This window comes from Megascapheus bottae, chromosome 9, assembly GCF_031878675.1.
Source record: "Megascapheus bottae isolate mThoBot1 chromosome 9, mThoBot2.hap1, whole genome shotgun sequence".
NCBI classification, from domain to species: Eukaryota; Metazoa; Chordata; class Mammalia; order Rodentia; family Geomyidae; genus Megascapheus; species Megascapheus bottae.
In genome coordinates this window covers 56660909-56681512 of record NC_143517.1, presented here as the reverse complement: position 1 = coordinate 56681512, position 20604 = coordinate 56660909, and the positions used below count along the sequence as shown (strand labels likewise).

General features: G+C 40.8%; 1 protein-coding gene across 2 annotated transcripts in view; it reads left to right on the top strand.

Annotated features, from left to right (window-relative positions):
- The window catches only part of Washc5 (WASH complex subunit 5), a 38557-nt gene extending 19747 nt beyond the window's left edge, over positions 1-18810 (top strand). For both annotated transcript variants that reach the window (XM_090339372.1, XM_090339373.1), the window contains 17 exons: positions 2240-2406; positions 2482-2557; positions 3504-3614; positions 4346-4486; positions 5675-5755; positions 7358-7459; positions 8331-8510; positions 9518-9642; positions 11859-12021; positions 12454-12556; positions 12646-12725; positions 13820-13923; positions 14583-14712; positions 15594-15690; positions 16046-16199; positions 17276-17363; positions 18716-18810. In XM_090339372.1, coding sequence (XP_090195498.1) covers positions 2240-2406; positions 2482-2557; positions 3504-3614; positions 4346-4486; positions 5675-5755; positions 7358-7459; positions 8331-8510; positions 9518-9642; positions 11859-12021; positions 12454-12556; positions 12646-12725; positions 13820-13923; positions 14583-14712; positions 15594-15690; positions 16046-16199; positions 17276-17363; positions 18716-18772 — 1959 coding nt within the window. In that variant the 3' untranslated portion in view covers positions 18773-18810. The remainder of the gene's footprint in view (positions 1-2239; positions 2407-2481; positions 2558-3503; positions 3615-4345; positions 4487-5674; positions 5756-7357; positions 7460-8330; positions 8511-9517; positions 9643-11858; positions 12022-12453; positions 12557-12645; positions 12726-13819; positions 13924-14582; positions 14713-15593; positions 15691-16045; positions 16200-17275; positions 17364-18715) is intronic.
- The last annotated feature ends 1794 nt before the right edge of the window (positions 18811-20604 follow it).

The window sequence follows — 20604 nt, the reverse complement described above, 5'->3', positions numbered from 1 at the left end:
TTTCTAGTGATTAATTGAGATGAGAGTTTCATGGTCTTTAGTGCCCGGGCTGGCTTTGAACCATGATTCTCAGATCTTAGCCTCCTGAGTAACTAGGATTACAGGTGAGAGCCACTTTGCTGGCCAAATTTACAAGATTCTTATCAACACAACCAGCTGAAAGCTAGAAGTAGAGGTATATGTCCAGTGGTTCTACCATGAATGCCAGCCATGAATAAAGGAAGCTATACTAGGAGGTCCAGAGTTGAAGCCCTGATACTAAAACAAACAACAACAACAAAAAGTCTCTCTCTCTCTCTCTCTCTCTCTCTCTCTCTCTTCCTCTCTCTCTCTCTCTCTCTCTCTCTCTCTCTCTCTCTATATATATATATATATATATATATATATGAGAATAATTTATTGGAAATAAAAGCAATATAAATAAGTGTGTTCCCTTTAATATTACATACAGTGTCTTAAAATTTGGATAATAGTTAAGTGACCAGCATGAGTAGAAATAGCAATAATCATTATATTTTCCTGGGGAAAGATGTAGTCTTGGAAAAAGAATTTTGATCATATACAAACAGTGGAAAATTGTGACTAGATAAAAGCAAACAAAATATGATATATACATGCATATATGTACATACGTACATACATACCTACATACATACATACATACATACATACATACATACATACAAACAAAACTCCATCATTTAGTTTTACCAAAAAAAGTGTTCCTTAAGGGAAAAAACAAATGCACAAAAATGAAAATATTGCTCTTACACATAAAAGTGGTGAATTTTCTTTTCTGAAAAAAGTGCTGTTTTTTTTTTAATCTACTCAAAAAGTTCCCAGAACCTAGGATGATTATGCCACATCTTTCTTATGCCTTAAATTTTATTGTTAAATTTAAGGTGGAAAATAATAGCATCAAAACAATAGCAATTGCCGGGAGTTTGGCCTAGTGGTAGAGTGCTTGCCTAGCATGCACAAAGGCCTGGGTTCAATTCCTCGATACCACATACAATTCCTCGGTACCACATACATACAAAAAAGCCAGACTGGTACTGAGACTCAAGTGGTAGAGCTCTAGCCTTGAGAAAGTCCAAGGACAGTGCTCAGGACTGGCAAAAAAAAAAAAAAAAAAAAAAAACCCAATAGCAATAAACACCAGTATTTGAAATATCCTCGAAGGACAAGCATAGTGGAATACAACTATAATTTTAGCAGTCAGGAGACTAAGGTCTTAGGCTATGTAGTGAGTTCCAGGCCAGCCTGGGCTAAACAGCAAGACCCTATCTTAGAAAAATAAAAGTAATTAGTAAAATATCACCTGTACTCATAATGTGTAACTGTGTCCAGTTGGCATGATTGTGCATCTTTAGGAATACAGCTAATGCTTTTTCATTTGGCAGACTTTGTTATAAGCCTTTTCTTATTTCTTCCAGGTTTTTATGATGGTCACTGTAAATGGAGTTAAGGATAATATTCTATTGTTAGTATATCAGTATTTTTTATTTCAAAACAATTTCATACTGGTACTATTTTGTACTTTTTATTTTGCCTATTTGGGAGAATTTTCTAGTCTGCAGTACAACTGTTCTAAAAAAAACTTTATAATATCTCACATCTTTATTTTTCTTAATCTTTTGCCCTGTTTATTTTGGTCTGTAACCCAGTCCTCATGAGTTATGCATGTGAAAATTTGAGGGAATTGTTGGATAATCATTTTGTGTTATGGAGTACTTCCAAAGAGCTTGATAAAGTGCTGGTACTGACACACTGGTTGTATTATAACTTGTAGTTTCTTAGCAGTGATCCCCATCTGCACAATTATAGGATTCTCCCATATATGTTTGTTTATAGTAAAATGGAAAGATGAATGTTAACATTTCCTGTATTAACAGGATAATAAGCAATGGGACATTTGCTAATTCTGGAAACTTGTAGACTTCTTAAGCCTTGCTTATAAATTTCTGAACTTAATATTTGAAATAAAAATTTATCAGGAAATCATTAGTAAATGATGTTTCATTTTGCTGTTTTCTTTTGTTTTGAGATAAGGTCCCAGTTTGTAGTCCAGGCTGGCCTCAGACACAATCCCTCTGCCTCGGCCTTCCAAGTGTAGGGATTACAAGCCTCGGCTGCCCTGGCCAGCCTGACCAGTCTGCTTTATTTGAAGTATTTTCACAAAAATAGCATAACAGAGGCCATTCAGAATGTTTTAATTAAATGTGTTCATTCAATGCAGGTTCAGGAATTTCACCAGTTGGAATCAAACCTACAAGTGTGCCAGTTTCTCGCTGATACTCGCAAGTTTCTCCACCAAATGATCAGAACCATTAACATTAAGGAGGAGGTCCTGATCACCATGCAGATTGTCGGGGACCTTTCTTTTGCTTGGCAGTTAATTGACAGGTAAAGTAAAAACACTAACAACTTGCCCTTGATAAAGGCCACTGAGAATGTCCTCTAATCATGTCTCTCTTACAGTTTTACCTCTATCATGCAAGACAGCATACGCGTGAACCCCTCCATGGTTACTAAACTCAGAGCCACGTTCCTTAAGGTGAGAGAACAGTGAGATCATGTTATCATGAGTAACATGGTGACTGTCCTTCCAACCACGTTCATTAATCAGCCCAAGATTTCACCTGTTCAGGAAACTGGCTCATTTAAGGCTTTTTGTAGACTTAGCATCATTAGCAATTTTTTATGAGAGCATAGTTTCAAAAGATGCCAGAAATACTCGATATTATAATAAAGGTTAGATGTCATACACAATGTTTTTCAACGAGAAGATCATTAGTTACTAAAATGTAATTCATGAGCCCTTTTTTCTCTAAATATGAATTGAGTTCTACTTATCCATTATTTTTCTTTATTGAATCTCTGTTATAAACTAGTCAAAAACATGGACTGATGGTCAGTGACAAGCATAGTTCTTGCTCTCAAAATAATTTCCAAATGTGGGAAATGAACGGATAGCTTAGTCAGTCTCTTCTGACAATTACCAGCTGTATCAATCCCAGAATGCACTTGTTTAACATTTCTAAAGCTCTGTAATGATAGCTGAGTTTTATAAGTGCTGGCGTATCACAGATTAGTTGCCACCATGTTAGTTCTCTTTGAGTAGTCTATAAAATAATGGCACCTCTTATATTCTGTTGTTTCTTAGAAGGATGGATTAAGTTTTCTCAAACTTGAGCACATGTCAGAGGTCACCTGGAGGGCTTTTGACATCACGAATTAGAAATTGAATCCCCCCTAGAATTTCTGATTAAGTGAGCTGGGGTGGTGCTGTTGGTCTAGGGACCACATTGTAAGAACCACTGCCATAGCAGGTAACTTGTTTTTTTTTAATGGATTGCTGAAAAATACAGTATCAGTATTGAGGAAGTTTGATGTTTGTTGCCCTCTGTTGGATAAACCTCTAATGTTGTATATATAAACATTTTCTGAAAAGAATTTCTAGGACTTTGGAAACAGAAAGATATATCTTATTTTTCTTCCAGCTTGCCTCTGCCCTTGATCTTCCGCTTCTTCGTATTAATCAGGCAAATAGCCCCGACCTGCTCAGCGTGTCTCAGTATTATTCTGGAGAATTGGTGTCCTATGTGAGAAAGGTAAGAAGTGCATCAGGTAGTTTTTTACTTTTATTGGTTAATATCCTATTTTGAATACCAAAGGTACAGATAGGCCCTTGTCAAAAGTTGTTTGACCTCTTCTAAATTTGATTTAAATGAAAACCAAGGTATTCATGCTGCCGCTGTGGACATAAGGACATGTTTTTACTTCCCAAGACTCTTCTATAACTATTTTTTAAATTTCTAGTAATCTTGAGCTTCATATTCTCCATGCAGAAACTGAGGAACTGAGATAATAATGACTTCATCAAAATCACAGAGCTGTTGGAGAAAGCGGCAGATCTAGATCTGACATAGTCTCTTCAGAAATAATTTAAGTTTTCATGGGAATTTTAGACCTTGATGCAGTAATTTTGTAATGGAACAAGGAGCCAGACAGGATTGACTTCAGCATCAATCTATGTTACTATTAGCCAAGTGTACTACCATGATGTTATATGACATCTTTGAAATTCCATCTTTTTAAATCTGAATGATACATGTCTTTTACACTTTTCTAGGAAAATTAGCTCTATGTTTTTAGTAATAAATATTTGAAAAGCTCTTATGTCTGCCAATAGTTATAAAGGCAGCTCTTCTACATTTTTGGTGTTTCTTCCTATATACAAGTTGGTACTACTGACACCTTCTTGCTATCATCCTAACATTTGTTAGCTAAGAGAAATGCCACAGATGTTTGAGTCTATTTCCTTCTTTCTCTCCCCCTAAAGGTTTTGCAGATCATTCCAGAAAGCATGTTTACATCTCTTCTGAAGATCATAAAGCTTCAGACTCATGATATCATTGAAGTGCCCACTCGCCTGGACAAAGACAAGCTAAGGGATTATGCTCAGCTCGGCCCACGATATGAGGTAACATATTCCCTTGATTAAAACCATGAAGTGTCAGGGCTGGGAGTTTGGCCTAGTGGTTAAAGTGCTTGCCTAGCATGCATGAAGACCCGGGTTCGATTCCTTGGTACCATGTACATAGAAAAAAGCTGGAAGTGGTGCTGAGGCTCAAGTGATAGAGCTCTAGCCTTGAGAAAGTCCAAGGACAGGGCTCAGGCCCTAAGCTCAAGCCCAGGACTGGCAAAAAACAAAACAAAACATGAAGTGTCATAGATCTGTGACCCCTGCCGTATTCCAGAGACCACCAAACCAGTGATGATTTGTTGTCACACTGTCTGTGGTCATTGTGGCTTACATCTTAGTACCATCACACTTTCATTCTTGACATCACACTGTCCGTGGTCATTATGGTTCACATTTGAGTACCATCACACTTTCATTCTTGCTGGTGTCTCTTAGGGCTATGCTCGCCTGAACGTTCCAGTGGAAATGAAGCTCAGCCACTCCCTCACTCTTCTCTTAAACTGACTTGTTAAATTGCCAATCCTTTGGCTGGATTGTTGAGACTTACTACCTTTGTTCAGGTACAGCCTGACTTACAATAGTTAGGTCCTTATAAGCCCATTATAAGTTGAAAATATCCCAAGCATTTAATCAACCCATCCTACTGAATATCATAGCTAAGCCTATGTTCTTTAACACACGCAGAATATTTATATTAATATACAGTTGGACATAGTCATCTAACACAGGCCTACAATTGTCAGATATTTCATGTAATTTATTGAATACGCAATACCATATCTTTCTACCTTGTCAGTGTCTCCTGGTATTTGCTTAGAAAGAACATGGAGGCCAGTGAAAGGAAGATTACCCCACAGAGTCTCAGTTGGTCTTTTCCTTTTGATTACATCCTACCCTGAATTTTAGACATAGGAAACTAAGCCAAGGAAGAGAGCACTTTGTCAAAGTTTAAAGAACTCCTTCAGGTCATCTGACTCTGTTACCTAGAATGGCTAACAGCAGTTTTTCACCACAGACTTTATTCTTGTTCCAAGACTATGAATACGAGTGCCCTTCATGCAGCTAGGCAGTCATTTCCTCTTGTCTTTACCCCTGCCAGGACAATAAGCCAATCATTTTAGCCTCCATAAAAATGATGAGTCTTTTATCTGAATAATGCATTGCTCCTCTTTGTCTTTGTTAAAGGTTGCCAAGCTTACTCATGCTATTTCCATTTTTACTGAAGGCATCTTAATGATGAAAACGACTTTGGTTGGCATCATCAAGGTAATGTCTTGATACTAATCTGTGTGGCCTTGTGATTGGTTGGATTTTCCTGCTAATTATCCAAGAGTGACCTTGCTGTTGTCTCACAGTCTGAATTTTGTTTCTGTTTGTTTTTTATTTTTTATTATCTTTAAGTAGTTGTACAAAGAAGTTCCAGTTTATCGGTTTATAAGTAAAATGGATCTTGAACAACATCTCCTCTTCCATCTTTGTCTCCTGAAATTTGTTTTTTTTTCAATTATGGAGAGAGAACATTATAATCTTGTTCATAATAAATAAAGGCTTTCTGATGGTATACTCTTGTAGTGTCTTTAGTAATTCAGGACAAAATGCATGATACCAGTTTCCTGTTTTACACAAGATTTATTTAAATCTAAGAAAAATACATTTTGTTAAACTTGTGTCATTGTGTGTATGCTGGTCCTGGGGCTTGAACTCAGGGCCTAGTCACTGTCCCTGAACTTTTGTGCTCATGGCTAGGGCTGTATCACTTGAACTACAGCTCCACTTCTAGCTTCTTTATCTTGGTGATTAATTGGAGATCTCATTTGCTGCCTGGGCTGGCTTTGAACTATGATCCTCAGATCTCCACCTGAGTAGCTGAGAGTACAGGCATGAGCCACCAGCACCTGGCTGAATTTTTAAGTAGTTACAGAAAAAAAAAATATGTCAAAACTGCCTTCTGGTTTTTGTTTTTGTTGTTGTTTTGTTTTCTTGTTGGTCATGGGGCTTGAACTCTGGGCTTGGGTGCTGTCCCTGAGCTCTTCAGCTCAAGGCTACCACCCTACCCCTTGAGCCACAGTGCCACTTCCCGTTTTCTAGAGGTTAATTGAAGATAAGAATCTCGCAGTCTTTAGTGCCTGGGCTGGCTTTGAACCTCCATCCTCAGATCTCCATTTCCTGAGTAGCTAGAATTACAGGCGTGAGCCACTGTGCCTGGCTGCCTTCTAGTTTTTTGTTCACTTTTCTGACCTTGTCTCTCCCTGTTTCATAGTAACCAATCCAGTTGACTGTCAATCTAACAGCAAGAAGGCAGAATGTGGGGCCTTTGGAAAGACTAATGCAGCCCTCAATGATTTATTTTATTTTATTTTATTGTTGGGGTTATGTACAGAGGGGTTGCGGTTACATTCATCGGGTAGTGACATTGTTTCAGACACTTACAAAGGATGTCAGCTTACTGACATCCCTGAGCAATTCAGCTCAGGGCTACCTAGTGCCCTACCCCTTGAGCCACAGGGCCACTTCCAATCTTCTGATGGTTAATTGGAGATAAAGAGTCTCATGGACATTAGTACCCAGGCTAGCTTTGATCCATGACCCTCAGATCTCCTAAGTAACTAGGAGTATAGGCACGAGCTACAGCGTCCAGCTGTCAGCTCACTTTGGTCAGTAAGATTTTAGACAAATCACTGAAAAAGGTGGCAGGTTTAGTAATTCAGTCCAAGCTGTACGAGATCAAATAGGAGCAGGAAAAGAACAATTTCTAGATTATTGGAAAACAAAAATGTCAAGTTAGAGTCTGGAAATGATCTTTCATCAGAATTTCTTTAGGACTATCTTTTTCTAACTGCCATATGATGATTTTTGATTTGCACTTAGGTGGATCCAAAACAGTTGCTGGAAGATGGAATAAGGAAGGAGTTAGTTAAACGGGTCGCGTTTGCCCTTCACAGAGGACTGATATTCAACCCTCGTGCCAAGGTACTGATCACCCAGATAAGGCTGTGCCCCTTCCTTCAGTGAGAGCATAGGCTAGAGTACTGTGTGGGGCAGACTCTCTCCTCCTCTCTCTTGTATAACTAATGTGGCTTCTAGCGCCAACAGCTTTGGAAGCAATTTTAAAATCCACTTGTTTGTTTTATAAGAAAATCCTCTTTAAAGCCAATGATTCTTCTTGGAGCTGTTGGTCCCTAAGTCCAAGAACTGAAGTGGAGTGTGTGTGTGTGTGTATGTGTGTGTAATCTGTTGTAGGGCTTGAACTAAGGACCCTAGGTGTACTGTCCTTGAGCCTCTTTAGACTACAGACTAGCATTCTGCTGCTTGAGCCACAGTGCCACTTCCAGTTTTTGAGTGGCTAATTGAAGATAAGGGCCTTACAGAGACTTACCTACGTGGGGTGGCTTCAATCCTAGATCTCCAGACTCCTGAGTAACTAGGATTACAGGTGTGAGCCACAAGTGCCTGGCTGAAATGGACTTTGTGATTGTTATTCTTAACAGTTCAAAGAATTTATTAGCCATAGCAGTTAGGAATTATAAAGGGCATAACTTTTTTATTTGGCCTTATTGGTTAGAAAATACAGTAGTTTTTCTAGTGGTTTTTCACCTCAATGAGTTCAGTTCAAAACACAGCATCCAACTGTTAGACAAATGCATGAGTGAAATCACCCACATCCTTCTTTTATGTTCCTTTACTTGAGACATATTTCTTGACTGGCAGAAACCTGGTTTTGGCTGAATATCTGGCATAGTTGCCAGTCATGCTAGTTGTGAAGTAGGAAATGATAAAATCTAATGAAGGTTTTCGTTGTTGATGATCTAGTCCAATGTTATACACTCTCTGTTCTCCACAGCCAAGTGAATTGATGCCCAAACTGAAAGAGTTGGGAGCGACCATGGATGGATTCCATCGCTCATTTGAATACATACAGGACTATGTCAACATTTATGGTCTGAAGATTTGGCAGGAAGAAGTCTCTCGTATTATAAATTATAATGTGGAGCAGGAGTGTAATAACTTCTTAAGAACAAAGGTATCTAATATATTGTAAAGCTCCTGACTAGATCTGTTATTTCTCATGAGTTAAGTCCAGAGCACGTTGAGCCATCAAGGGAGGCAAAAGAGCGGCTGTGGCACTTGACTTCAGGAAGCTTTCTTTCCTAAGGAGAATGCAAACAGAACTAGCAGGCTGTATTCTGTGGCTGCTTGCTGTGAGCCATTGAAAGTTCTGAAGCTGAGACTTCCTCAGTTGGATTTGGGCAAGGCACGGCCCGGTCATTCTGTTGAACTTGTTTCCTGAGCTCCAGCAGCACTGCAGGCTCCAACAGCCCTTTCCTCCCTTCCTAACCTGCACTGGGCTACTTTCCAAGTCCTTCCATTTTGGCCATCCTAATAGTGGGAAATGGCACCTCATTGTGGTTTTGACATCCCTTCCTCATGGAGTATCCTTTCACATGCTTATTGGCTGTCACATACTGCTTCTGAGGAAAAATGTCTACAAGAATCCTTTGCCTATTTTTCAATTTGAATGGTAAAAAATAACACCAAATACAGGTATTCGTAAGTATGTATGCTACGATTTTAGTCAATCATTAATAATATGTTAGGAACTAACACAATTTAGGTGATGTCATTTGAAGATTATTTACAGCCTTCAATACTTTAGGTTTTTATATTAACACGACAAAAAGACGGAAGTTTCTGTATATCTTCTCACTTCTCCTTGGCCTGTTCTTTTACAACTATGCTTTTTCTTTGGTGAAAAGGTGGAATGCTTTGCAAGGCCTTGACCACTGAGCTACATCTCTAAGCTTAGTACTTAGTGCTTTCCTGTTACTGCACAGTTAATACTCTGTATTTTTTCTTTATAATTAATATGTAGTATTTTGGTCAGTCTATTAATATAGTTTTCAAAGTTTGCTCTTCAAAACCAGGACCATTTTTGGTCATTCTTCATGTACTTTAATTTTCATAAAATTATATGGTTAACTAGGTTACTTTGATAAATGTGCACTCGATATTTGTGTTTTTGTTTTCTAGATTCAAGACTGGCAAAGCATATACCAGTCTACTCATATTCCAATACCAAAATTTACACCAGTGGATGAGTCTGTAACATTTATTGGTCGACTCTGCAGAGAAATCTTGCGGATCACAGACCCCAAGTAGGTGCTTCTGGATTCTACTGAGCTGGGAGCCCATAGGCAATCTCGTGTATGCCTGAGTCAGAGGCATACTCCTTTGTTCCACACCCTGCTCTTGTACTTGTCAACTCACATGCTGGACCTCAAAGATGATGTCCTGGTTTCTTAATGAGAACTAGCATCTACTGGGCATTTTCTCATTTGCTCTTTTGTAACACATTATACACATCTTTGCATTTGCTCATGACATCTGTCATAGGAAGTAGGCATTTTTTTCAGTGCATTCAAAAAAAATTCTTTTGATCTTTTAAGTTCAACAAAGGGTTATAAATATAACACACTTTGATCAGTGTCACCTAGTAGGCATCCTTATTATTCTTTTTTTTTAATGAGTTTTAAAATTCATTTTCAATTTTTTAAAAATGACATTGCTATAATTCTAGTTGAGGCTGAGAGAGGAGGACCAAAAGTCCATAAGCACAAAGCCAGCTTGTACAATACAATAATACCTTGTGTATGATGCTGGGGGACAGGGGGAGACAAGAGGAGGTCAGAAAAGCTTAGTACTTTCCTGTCACCGCACAACTAATCAGCAGTGGACCCAGCAGGCCCTCTGCCTCCTGAACCTGCTTCTAAGGTACTGCACTATCAAGGGCAGGAGCCCAGTATACATCCATATCACATGGGTTCTGCATTCAATAGGGACTAGGTAAAAATCTCGAGCATACTTTAGGTAGATACCAGGCAAGACAACCATGCTGCCTCTTGGCAAATCCAGCTAACCATGCTTTCCTCCTCACTTTCTCTTTGGAGTCTTGGTGGGAGCAGCTGCACTAAAGATCATCTGAGGGAAGAGCAGGCCATACCCTTCTATCTCATTTTACCCCTGGGCGCTTGCTCACTGAGTTCAGTGATTAATGGAATTACCCAAGAAAATGATCCTCTTTATTCTCTCTCCAAATGTTCCAATTCTGTGGTTTCATTGAATCCTCATCCAATCCTGCTCTATATTGAGCCTTAAGAAAATTGACAAATTTTACATAAATTGCACCCAAAACTTCCAGCCAAATGAGGAATTGTTCTCATGGATAGACCCCAAAATGTAAATGATCCAGCAAGTTTTGTAATTCCTCCTTTCTTGATTTCCCACCAATGCCTCATTTGATGAAAGGATTGAGCAGGTTGGGATACCATGTCATATATTGATTTCAGGGTGCAGATCGGGCCTTCTCAAATGACACATTCAAAGTGTGTCAGTGCCTGAAAGTATAAGTTGCATGCCGTTCTAAAATTCATCTTGTTTTGCTCTTTGCATTTCTACCTTTAACCTCCCTGCCCCTGTGGTTCTTTCAGCTTCCTCACAGTGCCATGGTGTTAAGTATGTGGGATGTGGCGGGTTTTAGAATGTGGGGCCTACGTCACTGGAGCTAGTTGAGAATGTAGAGTCTGGCCCCCACAACCTCTATCAAATCATTCTCCAGAAATGAAGCACAGGCATCAGTGGTTTTAACCAGCTCTTCCAGGACTATGACTTCTCCTCCCAAGGCTTGAGAACCAAAAATTTGAAGTTGTGGTTAAGGGCACAGTATTGACACCAGGCCTTCTGGGGCCTCATTTTACCTGTCATTGAGGATTCAGCAACTAGCATTCTTACACCAGAATGTGAATGAGGATGATGTAGGGCGACTTGAGTGTCCAGTAGATATTGTTTGTTGATATCATTGTCTTTATCATCCTTATTGCTGACACTAAGGATCACTAGGTGGTGCATGGAAGATGGCAAATACAGTACGGTATAAGGAACTGGAAGGAAAGAGCAAATGGAATTTTCATCATAGTCTTAAGTGTTAGAGGACAAAGACTCTTACATTCTTTCACTACCAAGTAGACATGATACTAGGCTCAGTTTTGATCCCAGTCTCTGACAATTCAAAGAATCCCATAGAGACAACTGGGCTCTCTAACTCTGAAGCCTGATAGCATGGTTCCAAACCACTCTCCTAACTCAGTGGGAATAAACAATATGGGGTGAGGGGGTAGAGGTGGCTACTGGAATGTTACCAACCGAATGTCCTTGTTGAGCCTCATGCAGACATATTAGATTCCTAGCCACAGAGATTAGAAAACAGGAAGCATGTAAAATAAACTCTTATTCTGGGTGTTTGATGTTCCAACTTGCCTTGAATCCCACATCAGTTTAGGATGTTTTCCATGAGTTTAGTTTACTTTCATTTCAGAATGACATGTCACATAGACCAGCTAAACACCTGGTATGACATGAAAACTCATCAGGAAGTGACCAGTAGCCGCCTCTTCTCAGAAATCCAGACCACGCTGGGCACGTTTGGGTTGAACGGGTTAGACAGGCTGCTGTGCTTCATGATTGTGAAAGAACTCCAGGTGAGCCCGGGGCACCACATGTCTGTTTGCAGAGGAGGTATGAGAGCAGGTCTTGTTGGGCAAATTAAATTCCCTTAACTGTGCTTTATGTTCACTCTTCCACTGATGAGTGTAACAAAGATGATTTTTACTACATAGATAAGAATGAGGAGTAAACTCTGGCCAGTATCCTGTTTCTGTGGGTCATTTCTTCCCAGGTTGAAATGACTCACAGAAATACTAACACAAGTTCTTTTTATCTTAGAAACTAGTAACTCCTGCCACAGCGACTGTTTCTAGTGGTAACCCAGGTTACTACTGCCCTCCATCCTCCTATATAGAGGCTGTGTGAGTAAAGGACAGTCCGTGTTCTATGTAGCATTTGAGTTACATGGACTGTTACTTGCTTTGTACATCATGTTTGGTTTTCTGACCGTGGCTTCTTGTTTTTAGAATTTCCTCAGTATGTTTCAGAAAATTATCCTGAGAGACAGAACTGTTCAAGAGACTTTAAAAACCCTCATGAATGCCGTCAGCCCCTTAAAGAGCATTGTAGGTAAGTGTTCTGAGACTCACCTGAGACAGAGCTCACACTGTAGCCTTCTGCATTTACTAAATAGAAACATATGTTTTTTAATCTTTCAGCAAATTCCAACAAGATTTATCTTTCTGCCATTGCCAAAACACAGAAGATTTGGAGTGCTTACCTAGAGGCTATCATGAAGGTATGTGATAGGAGATGAGGTGGCCAGTGCTGTATTTTCTAAATTAAAGTCATGTATTTTTTTATTTCCTTCCTAGGGTCTGGTAACTAGGCTTTTTATGGACCTCATGCTCCCATTTGCTCAAGAAAACTAGTTCTTTAGGAATATTATCCAGAGGCGCTTCCTATACAAGGAGATGAAAACTTTCACCCAAGTTCAATCATGAACTCACCTGTCCATGTATAGATATAGGCAAGGCCTGATCCAAGTATCTATACAACAGAACATTTGTCCCTTTCCCATCCAGTGCCCACATAAATGTTCAGAAGCCCAGTTCTTTGGGGTCATTAGTTATCCTTACACTATGAATAAAACACTATCACTGGAAATGAGAAAGAAAAACAATAGTAATATACTGGATGGAAACACAACTTGGCTCCTTTTTTCTTGGCCCACAGTGAGGCAGAGCATCATGGTGGAGAGGGCATAGCAGAAGAAAGCAGCTAACCTAATCAAGCAGGGTTTCTTATAGTAGCTCCTAACTCTGCAGCTCTTATTCCAAAGAATCACAAACATAACTTTAAAAAAGACACCATTGTGGGCAGAGATGTATAACTCAGTGGTAGAGCGCTTGCTTAACATGGACATAGCCTGGACCTAATTCCCAGCACTACAAAAGTTAAGTAAGAAATAAATAACAGGGCCAGGAGCATGGCCAAGTAGTAGAGTGCTTGCCTAGCATGCACAAAACCCTGGGTTCGATTCCTCAGTACCACATACAAAGCCAAAAGTGGTGCTATGGCGCAAGTGGTAGAGTGCTAGCCTTGAGAAAGTCCAAGGACAGTGCCCAGGCCCTGGGTTCAAGACCCAGGACTGGCAAAAAAAAAAAAAAAAAAGAGGAAAGGAAGGAAGGAGCTGAGTATTAGTGACTAACTTGGTAAATCTTAGGCTTTGTGGTATACAGGAGTCTTTCTCAATGTTCTTGCAGGGATTCTCATGATCCAGCAAGTATAATGTGGTCTTACCCCTAGAGCAAGTCCACAAAGTCCTTATATTTCTCTATATTGTGACGCTGCATGGTTGTATCACTTCTTCCTTCTCTTGCTTGTTCACAGGTTGGGCAGATGCAGATTCTGAGACAGCAGATTGCCAATGAGCTAAATTATTCTTGTAGGTTTGACTCCAAACATCTGGCCGCTGCTCTTGAAAATCTCAATAAGTAAGTGCCAGCAGGTGAAACTGCTGTCTGTGAGCGTGGCTTGTTCATCCTCCAAGAACTCCAGGTTCTTCAGTTCTCATTCTTAAGGTTTAGAAATGTCTATAAATCCCTAGGCATCTGTCCATCCCATGGATTAAAAACATTTTTGGAGTGAAAGGTAAAGAGGAGGGCACATGATTGGTGGGAAGAGGGTGAATAAATGCAGTCATATTTAGTATACATTATGTAACTTCCCATGCATGTATTATGTAACTCAGCTGATTAAAAAAAAAAAGCTAGCGATCAGCTTCATATTATCATCATTGTGTTTAAATCATTTGATCTGCTTCCCCATCTTGAAATTTGTGAACAAATGGTAGGCACCCTGAAAGGTTAGAAATTAATGCATCTAACTGCAGTAATAAAGTGAACATTTGAGATGCGTTGGCGGCAGCATGTCTTTGGTGGAAACTGGACAACATCATGGGAAAAGGAACCAAGCATTCACAGTGCAGCACTAGACTAAGCATCCTGAGCATGTGCCCTTTTTCCTCTGTCTTGATGCCCTTAGCACCATGGATTATTGGATATCAAGAGTCTACCCTTAGTCTACCAAGATGGCTCATGTTAATAGTTATATAAATTCAACTAATCACTCACTGCTTTATTCCTCCACCTAGGGCTCTTCTGGCAGATATTGAAGCCCACTATCAGGACCCTTCGCTTCCTTACCCCAAAGAAGATAATACACTCTTATATGAAATCACAGCATATCTGGAGGCAGCTGGCATTCACAACCCACTGAATAAGGTTAATCTCTTGTGTAGCAACTAACATCTCTGAATATTTATTTGTCACGAGCCAAGCACTTTGTCAATACAGGCCCTGAATTATCTTGACCTCACAACCACAGTGTGAAACTGACAATCCTTAGATCAGTAACTCCAGGAGTTAATAATTACCTCAGGGGTGCACACTCGTGAGGAGGGGACCAGAAGAGGATGAGAGCCTGTGCTCCCAACCAGTGTGCCCTGTCTTTCCTGCCTCGCCATGTAACAAGAAGTGAGACTGCCCTGTGATATTGCCAAGGAAAAGCAAATGACAAGGAGGGCTTTGCTTGTTTACTTCCTTTCATTCTTTTCCTTTTTTCCTTCCTTCCTTCCTTTCATCCTTCCTTTCCTTTTTTCCCTTTCTTCCTTTCCTTCCTTCCCTTTCCTTCCTTTTTCCCTTCCTTTTCCATTCCTCCTTTCCCCTTCCTCCTCTTCCCCCTCTTCCCTTCCCTGACCTTTCCTCTTTCATGTATTGTCATGTCACTTGATGGCTCATGGGTCTTTCCCTCTCTCCTGCTGTAGTCTCTGCCTCCTGCTTCTCCAGTTCCACCTGAATGACTCTCAATTTTGCTTTCCTTTCCCATTCTTGCTCATCACAGGTTCAACCCTTCTCTTTACCAATGATATTGAAAAAAGGGTGAGCGGTAACTGCTGATTTCAAGCAAAGTTGTCCTTTCTAAAGGGGCTAAATTGTGAGGTAGATGTTTATTTATGGTTGCCTGAGGTTATGTAAAACCCTGAAGGCAGAATATTCATGGAACTCTTGAGTACTAGTAAATTAACTTTTACACTTTCCATTTGAAAATGTCTTCTGTATTCATTAGCATAAACAAACCATCTACTTCTCTTCTGTTTCTCCAGATTTATATAACAACCAAGCGCTTACCCTATTTCCCAGTTGTCAACTTCCTATTTTTGATTGCTCAGCTGCCAAAACTTCAATACAACAAAAATCTCGGTACTGTATCATTTTCATGCTTTCCAAATCTAAGCAACAACAATAGATTAATATGTAATTCTACAGGTCTTTGGGTAGAAGATTATGTCAGATACGACCTATTCATAATGAAATGCGTATTTGTGAAATCTTATGTCTTTGGGCATCTGGAAGATGCCCTTTATGAAACATAGATCAGTGGATCAAAAATGAGCCAGGTGTATAGCAGTCACCCTCCCAAAGGTTCACTCTGCAACCTGAGGAGTGTGGAGACATTGGTTAGCTTTGGTTCTCTCATTTGGACACTCACAAGGTTAGTGTTTGATGAATATTCCCAAGGCAAATACCTCACTCGGTGCTGATTGTTCCCTTGCAGGAATGGTCTGCCGGAAACCTGCCGACCCTGTTGACTGGCCGCCACTCGTTCTGGGACTGCTCACTCTGCTGAAACAGTTTCACTCCCGGTACACTGAGCAGTTCCTGGCACTGATTGGCCAGTTTATCCGCTCCACAGTGGAGCAGTGCACAAGGTACAGGGGATCAGCCAGGAGTAAATATTTGCATGGCAAATATTTCTATTTAATGCTCTAGCTGAAATGGGAAATGGCTACTTACCTTTGTGAGCAACTTGTTTGGAGCACTCAGGGGATTTTACCCCATCACCGAGTCTCCTGTACTTGCAGAGATTTTTCCAGAAATGAGTCATGAGCATGATTCGTAGCCACCACGGGGAAGAGAGTACAGTCCATTGTTCTGCTGCCTCGGATCCAGCTCTCGGGCCTCCTATGCCACCCCCAGGATGTCAGTGGTAGGGCCTGGGCACAGTCAGAGGTCCCAGGTGGAGCAAAATAGGAATTACATACAAGTTGCTCTTTGATGACAAAACTTGTGAACCTCAAATTCCTTCTGGTTCTTTCTCCTTTGGCTGTAATTGTGGTGTGAGAACACTGAAAAGTTCACCTGCCCAGGAGGATTAAAGACTGGAAGGATGTTTGAAAGTTAACTCTCAAATAAGTATGTCAAACACATGTAGCTACGGGGATGAGAAAGTATCAGACACTGAAAAGCACGAGAGGGAGATGAGTCTACACAGACATCAGGGATCATATTGTTAACCAGGGTTTGGACTTTGGGCTTTTTACTTCTTTAGGGCTTTTGTTTTCTTTGTGTCAGTTCAAAGCCTTAAAGTCAGGCCCTGAGCACTCTCCCTGACAATTTTTGTTTTTCTCAAAGCTAGCCCTCTACCACTTGAGCCACAGCTTTACATCTTGCTATGTGGTAGTTAATTGGCTACAGGAGTCTCAGGAACATTCCTGCCAGGACTGGCTTCCAATCATGATCCTCAGAGCTCACCCTCCCAAGTAACTAGGATTACATACATGAGCCACCTGGACCCAGCTTGTAAACCAGGTTTTATTCTGCAGAGTAGATTCTAAAGATGGTGACCAAGATAATCAGCTTAATAGGAATCAAGAGTATGCTCTGTGGATTTGTTCTTTGACTTCGTTTTGGTAAACTGTTATATATTTACTCCTTTAGTATGCAGATCTGGGGGCCTGGGCTGAACAAAGCAGGGATATACAAAACAGACTGTTCTCTGTTGCAGCCAGAAGATACCTGAAATGCCTGCAGATGTAGTGGGTGCCCTTCTGTTCCTAGAGGATTATGTTCGGTACACAAAGCTCCCCCGGAGGGTAAGCCATCGATAATAATGATCTCCTGAAGGTAACAACCGGAATCCAAGGCTTACCAGGCCCGAGGCCCAGCCCATTTACAGCACTGGCCACTAAGCCCCTTGCCTGTGGTGTGCCCCACCACTGCAAAAGAAGAGAAATGAACTTAACCTCCTTTCTCCTTCCTCTCCACTCTACCTCTTATGAACAGACCACTAAGTTCAGGAACAGTACAATGAAATGGCTAACCAGGAATAGATTTCTAATTGGTCAGAAGAGGGGAAAATCAGTTCCAATGATTTGGTTTCTTTCTGCAACTTCTTGCTGTCCAGAGCAAGTTAACTTTGTGTCACTTGGGCTGGAGGCATGGCCCAGATGTAGAGTACTTCAAAAGGGAGAGGCTCTGAGTTTAATTCCCAGTAGGCCCTACTCCCAAAAAATATTTGTGCCACTGTTAAAATTTATTTTGCATTTGTGTGTGTGTACAAACTGGAAGTGTTCAAATTTATCAATTTTAGCTGGACATAGTGGCTCACGCCTATAATCCTAGCTACTCAGGAGGCTAAGATCTGAGGATCGTGGTTGAAAGCCAGCCTAGGCACTAAATACTGTGACTCTTATCTCCAATTAACTCTAGAAAACCAGGTGTGGGACTGTTGTTCTAGGGTAGGGCAATAGCCTTGAGCTAAAGAGCTCAGGGATAATGCCCAGGCCCAGAGTTCAAGCCCCATGACCAACAACAACAAAAAGAGTATCAATTTTAAGGGAATTAATTTCTTTTTTATGCTTTAATATATTTGGCAAATTTCCTTTAACAACTGATATTTTTATAAGGAAAAGAATTAAGCAATGTTCTTAAAAACTATTCTCCTCTAGCACTTATAAGTCAACTAGTTCTCATCCCATTCCTATTCAAGTTTGCTCACCACTGCCTTCCCTAGAAACAGGTGAGGAATGAGCCTCAAGGACCAGGGCCTGTTTCTCCTTAGTGCCCCCCCCCCCGCCCCTGCCATTCCACGCCCTCCCTGCCTCCTCATACCATACAGGCCTGTCCTTCCTCTATTGCTAAAATACACTCTGTAGCTTAAAGTTACTTTTTCAGTAAGTGCTCCACAAGATTAAAGAGCCTTAAAGACTCTTTGGAGAGAGAACCACACAGCCTCCCCTAAAATACAAGTGGTTCCAGGAAATAAAGACAAGCAGGCCATAGGCCACTGGAACTAGTGTGTTCCTGAGAGGCCTTCCTCATGCATTCTGCTCTTCCCTGACTCTCTTGCTCCACAGGCTAGTCTCCTTTCTTCAATCTTCACAGAAAAAGTCTGGATTTATTCAACTGTAATGTAATCATTTAATTCCTTTGTTTAATATTTCAGGTGGCTGAAGCACATGTGCCTAATTTCATTTTTGATGAATTCAGAACAGTCCTGTAGCCTTTTTCTTTTTCAATAAAAAGATCATCCTGAAATATTCCCGTCATCGCTAAAATGAGCACAGACATGAAAAGAATGGACTGCTCATCTAACTGCATTTTCACTCCACTGTGGGAAACATCATACATTCTAAGATAGATGTATCTCACAAGACTAGTTATAACTAACATTTTTAAACCATGGAATTAGTGAGGCACCAGTGGCTCACACCTGTAATCCTCTCAGGAGGCTGAGATCTAAAGATCTTGGTTCAAAGCCAGCCCAGGCAGGAAAGTCTCTGAGACTTATCTTTCTGTTAACCACCAAAAAGCCAGAAGTGGAAAATGTAGCTCAAGTGGTCATGTTGCTACCTTACGAAAAAAAAAAAAGCAAGCCCTGAGTTCAGGCCTCAGTACACACATGTGCACAGAAACATGCACAAACATATACACATACATACACACAATATCACAATATCATATGCAATTTATATCATGTAGAAGCAGAGCCCTGTTTTGTATTTCCTCTTACAAATGCTGAATGTAATAGTTATGTATAAATCCATTTAGTTTTATGTTCTAAAGAAATATTTGTGCAACTCAAGATTTTCAGTAAAATAGTATTACCAGTATCCAGTGGTGTTGCTTATGATTCAAAAGCTAGTTTTTCATTCCCGTAAAACATCCGGCTTGCCAGGCTAGAGATGGGAAAGTAGTCCACCCATGATTGGCACATGGTAACAGCCAGACCAGTAGTACAAGTAGTGTCCACAAGTCTGTATTCGTGTATCTTTGAGATGTTTGTCTGTAGTGTCCATAAGTCTGTATCCGTGTGCCTTTGAGATGTTTGTCTGTAGTGCCCACACAGTCTGTATCCGTGTGCCTCTAAGATGTTTGTAGTGTCCACAAGTCTGTATCCGTGTGCCACTGAGATGTTTGTAGTGTCCACACAGTGTATCCGTGTGCCTTTGAGATGTCTGTAGTGTCCACACAGTGTATCCGTGTGCCTTTGAGATGTCTGTAGTGTCCACACAGTCTGTATCCGTGTGCCCGAGATGTTTGTCTGCAGTGCCCACAGTCTGTATCCGTGTGCCTCTGAGATGTCTGTAGTGTCCACAGTCTGTATCCGTGTGCCCGAGATGTTTGTCTGTAGTGCCCAGTCTGTATCCATGTGCCTCTGAGATGTTTGTCTGCAGTGCCCAGTCTGTATCCGTGTGCCTCTGAGATGTCTGTAGTGTCCACACAACCTGTATCTGTGTGCCTCTGAGATGTCTGTAATGCCCACAGTCTGTATGCGTGTGCCTCTGAGATGTTTGTTTGTAGTGTCCACAAGTCTGTATCCGTGTGCCTCTAGATGTTTGTCTGTAGTGCCCACACAGTCTGTATGCGTGTGCCTCTGAGATGTTTGTCTGTAGTGTCCACAAGTCTGTATCCGTGTGCCTCTGAGATGTTTGTCTGTAGTGTCCACACAGTCTGTATGCGTGTGCCTCTAGATGTTTGTCTGTAGTGTCCAGTCTGTATCCGTGTGCCTCTGAGATGGTTGGGGCTAACCATGAGCTTCTGATCCCAGGCACCTGAGGGCTCTCAACAATCTCTTGTGTAGGAACCCCAACTTTTAGCTGTTCCTTCCAGCCTCTACCTTCCTTCTTCTATAGCCCCTGGGCCTGTTCCAACTCCTCCACCATGTTGCTATCCATAAACTTCTTTGGTATCTTTTTTTTTTGGCCAGTCCTGGGGCTTGAACTCAGGGCTGAGCACTGTCCCTGGACTTTCCTCAAGGCTAGCACTCTACCACTTGATCCACAGCACCACTTCCAGCTTTTTCTGTGTATGTGGTACCGAGGAATGGAACCA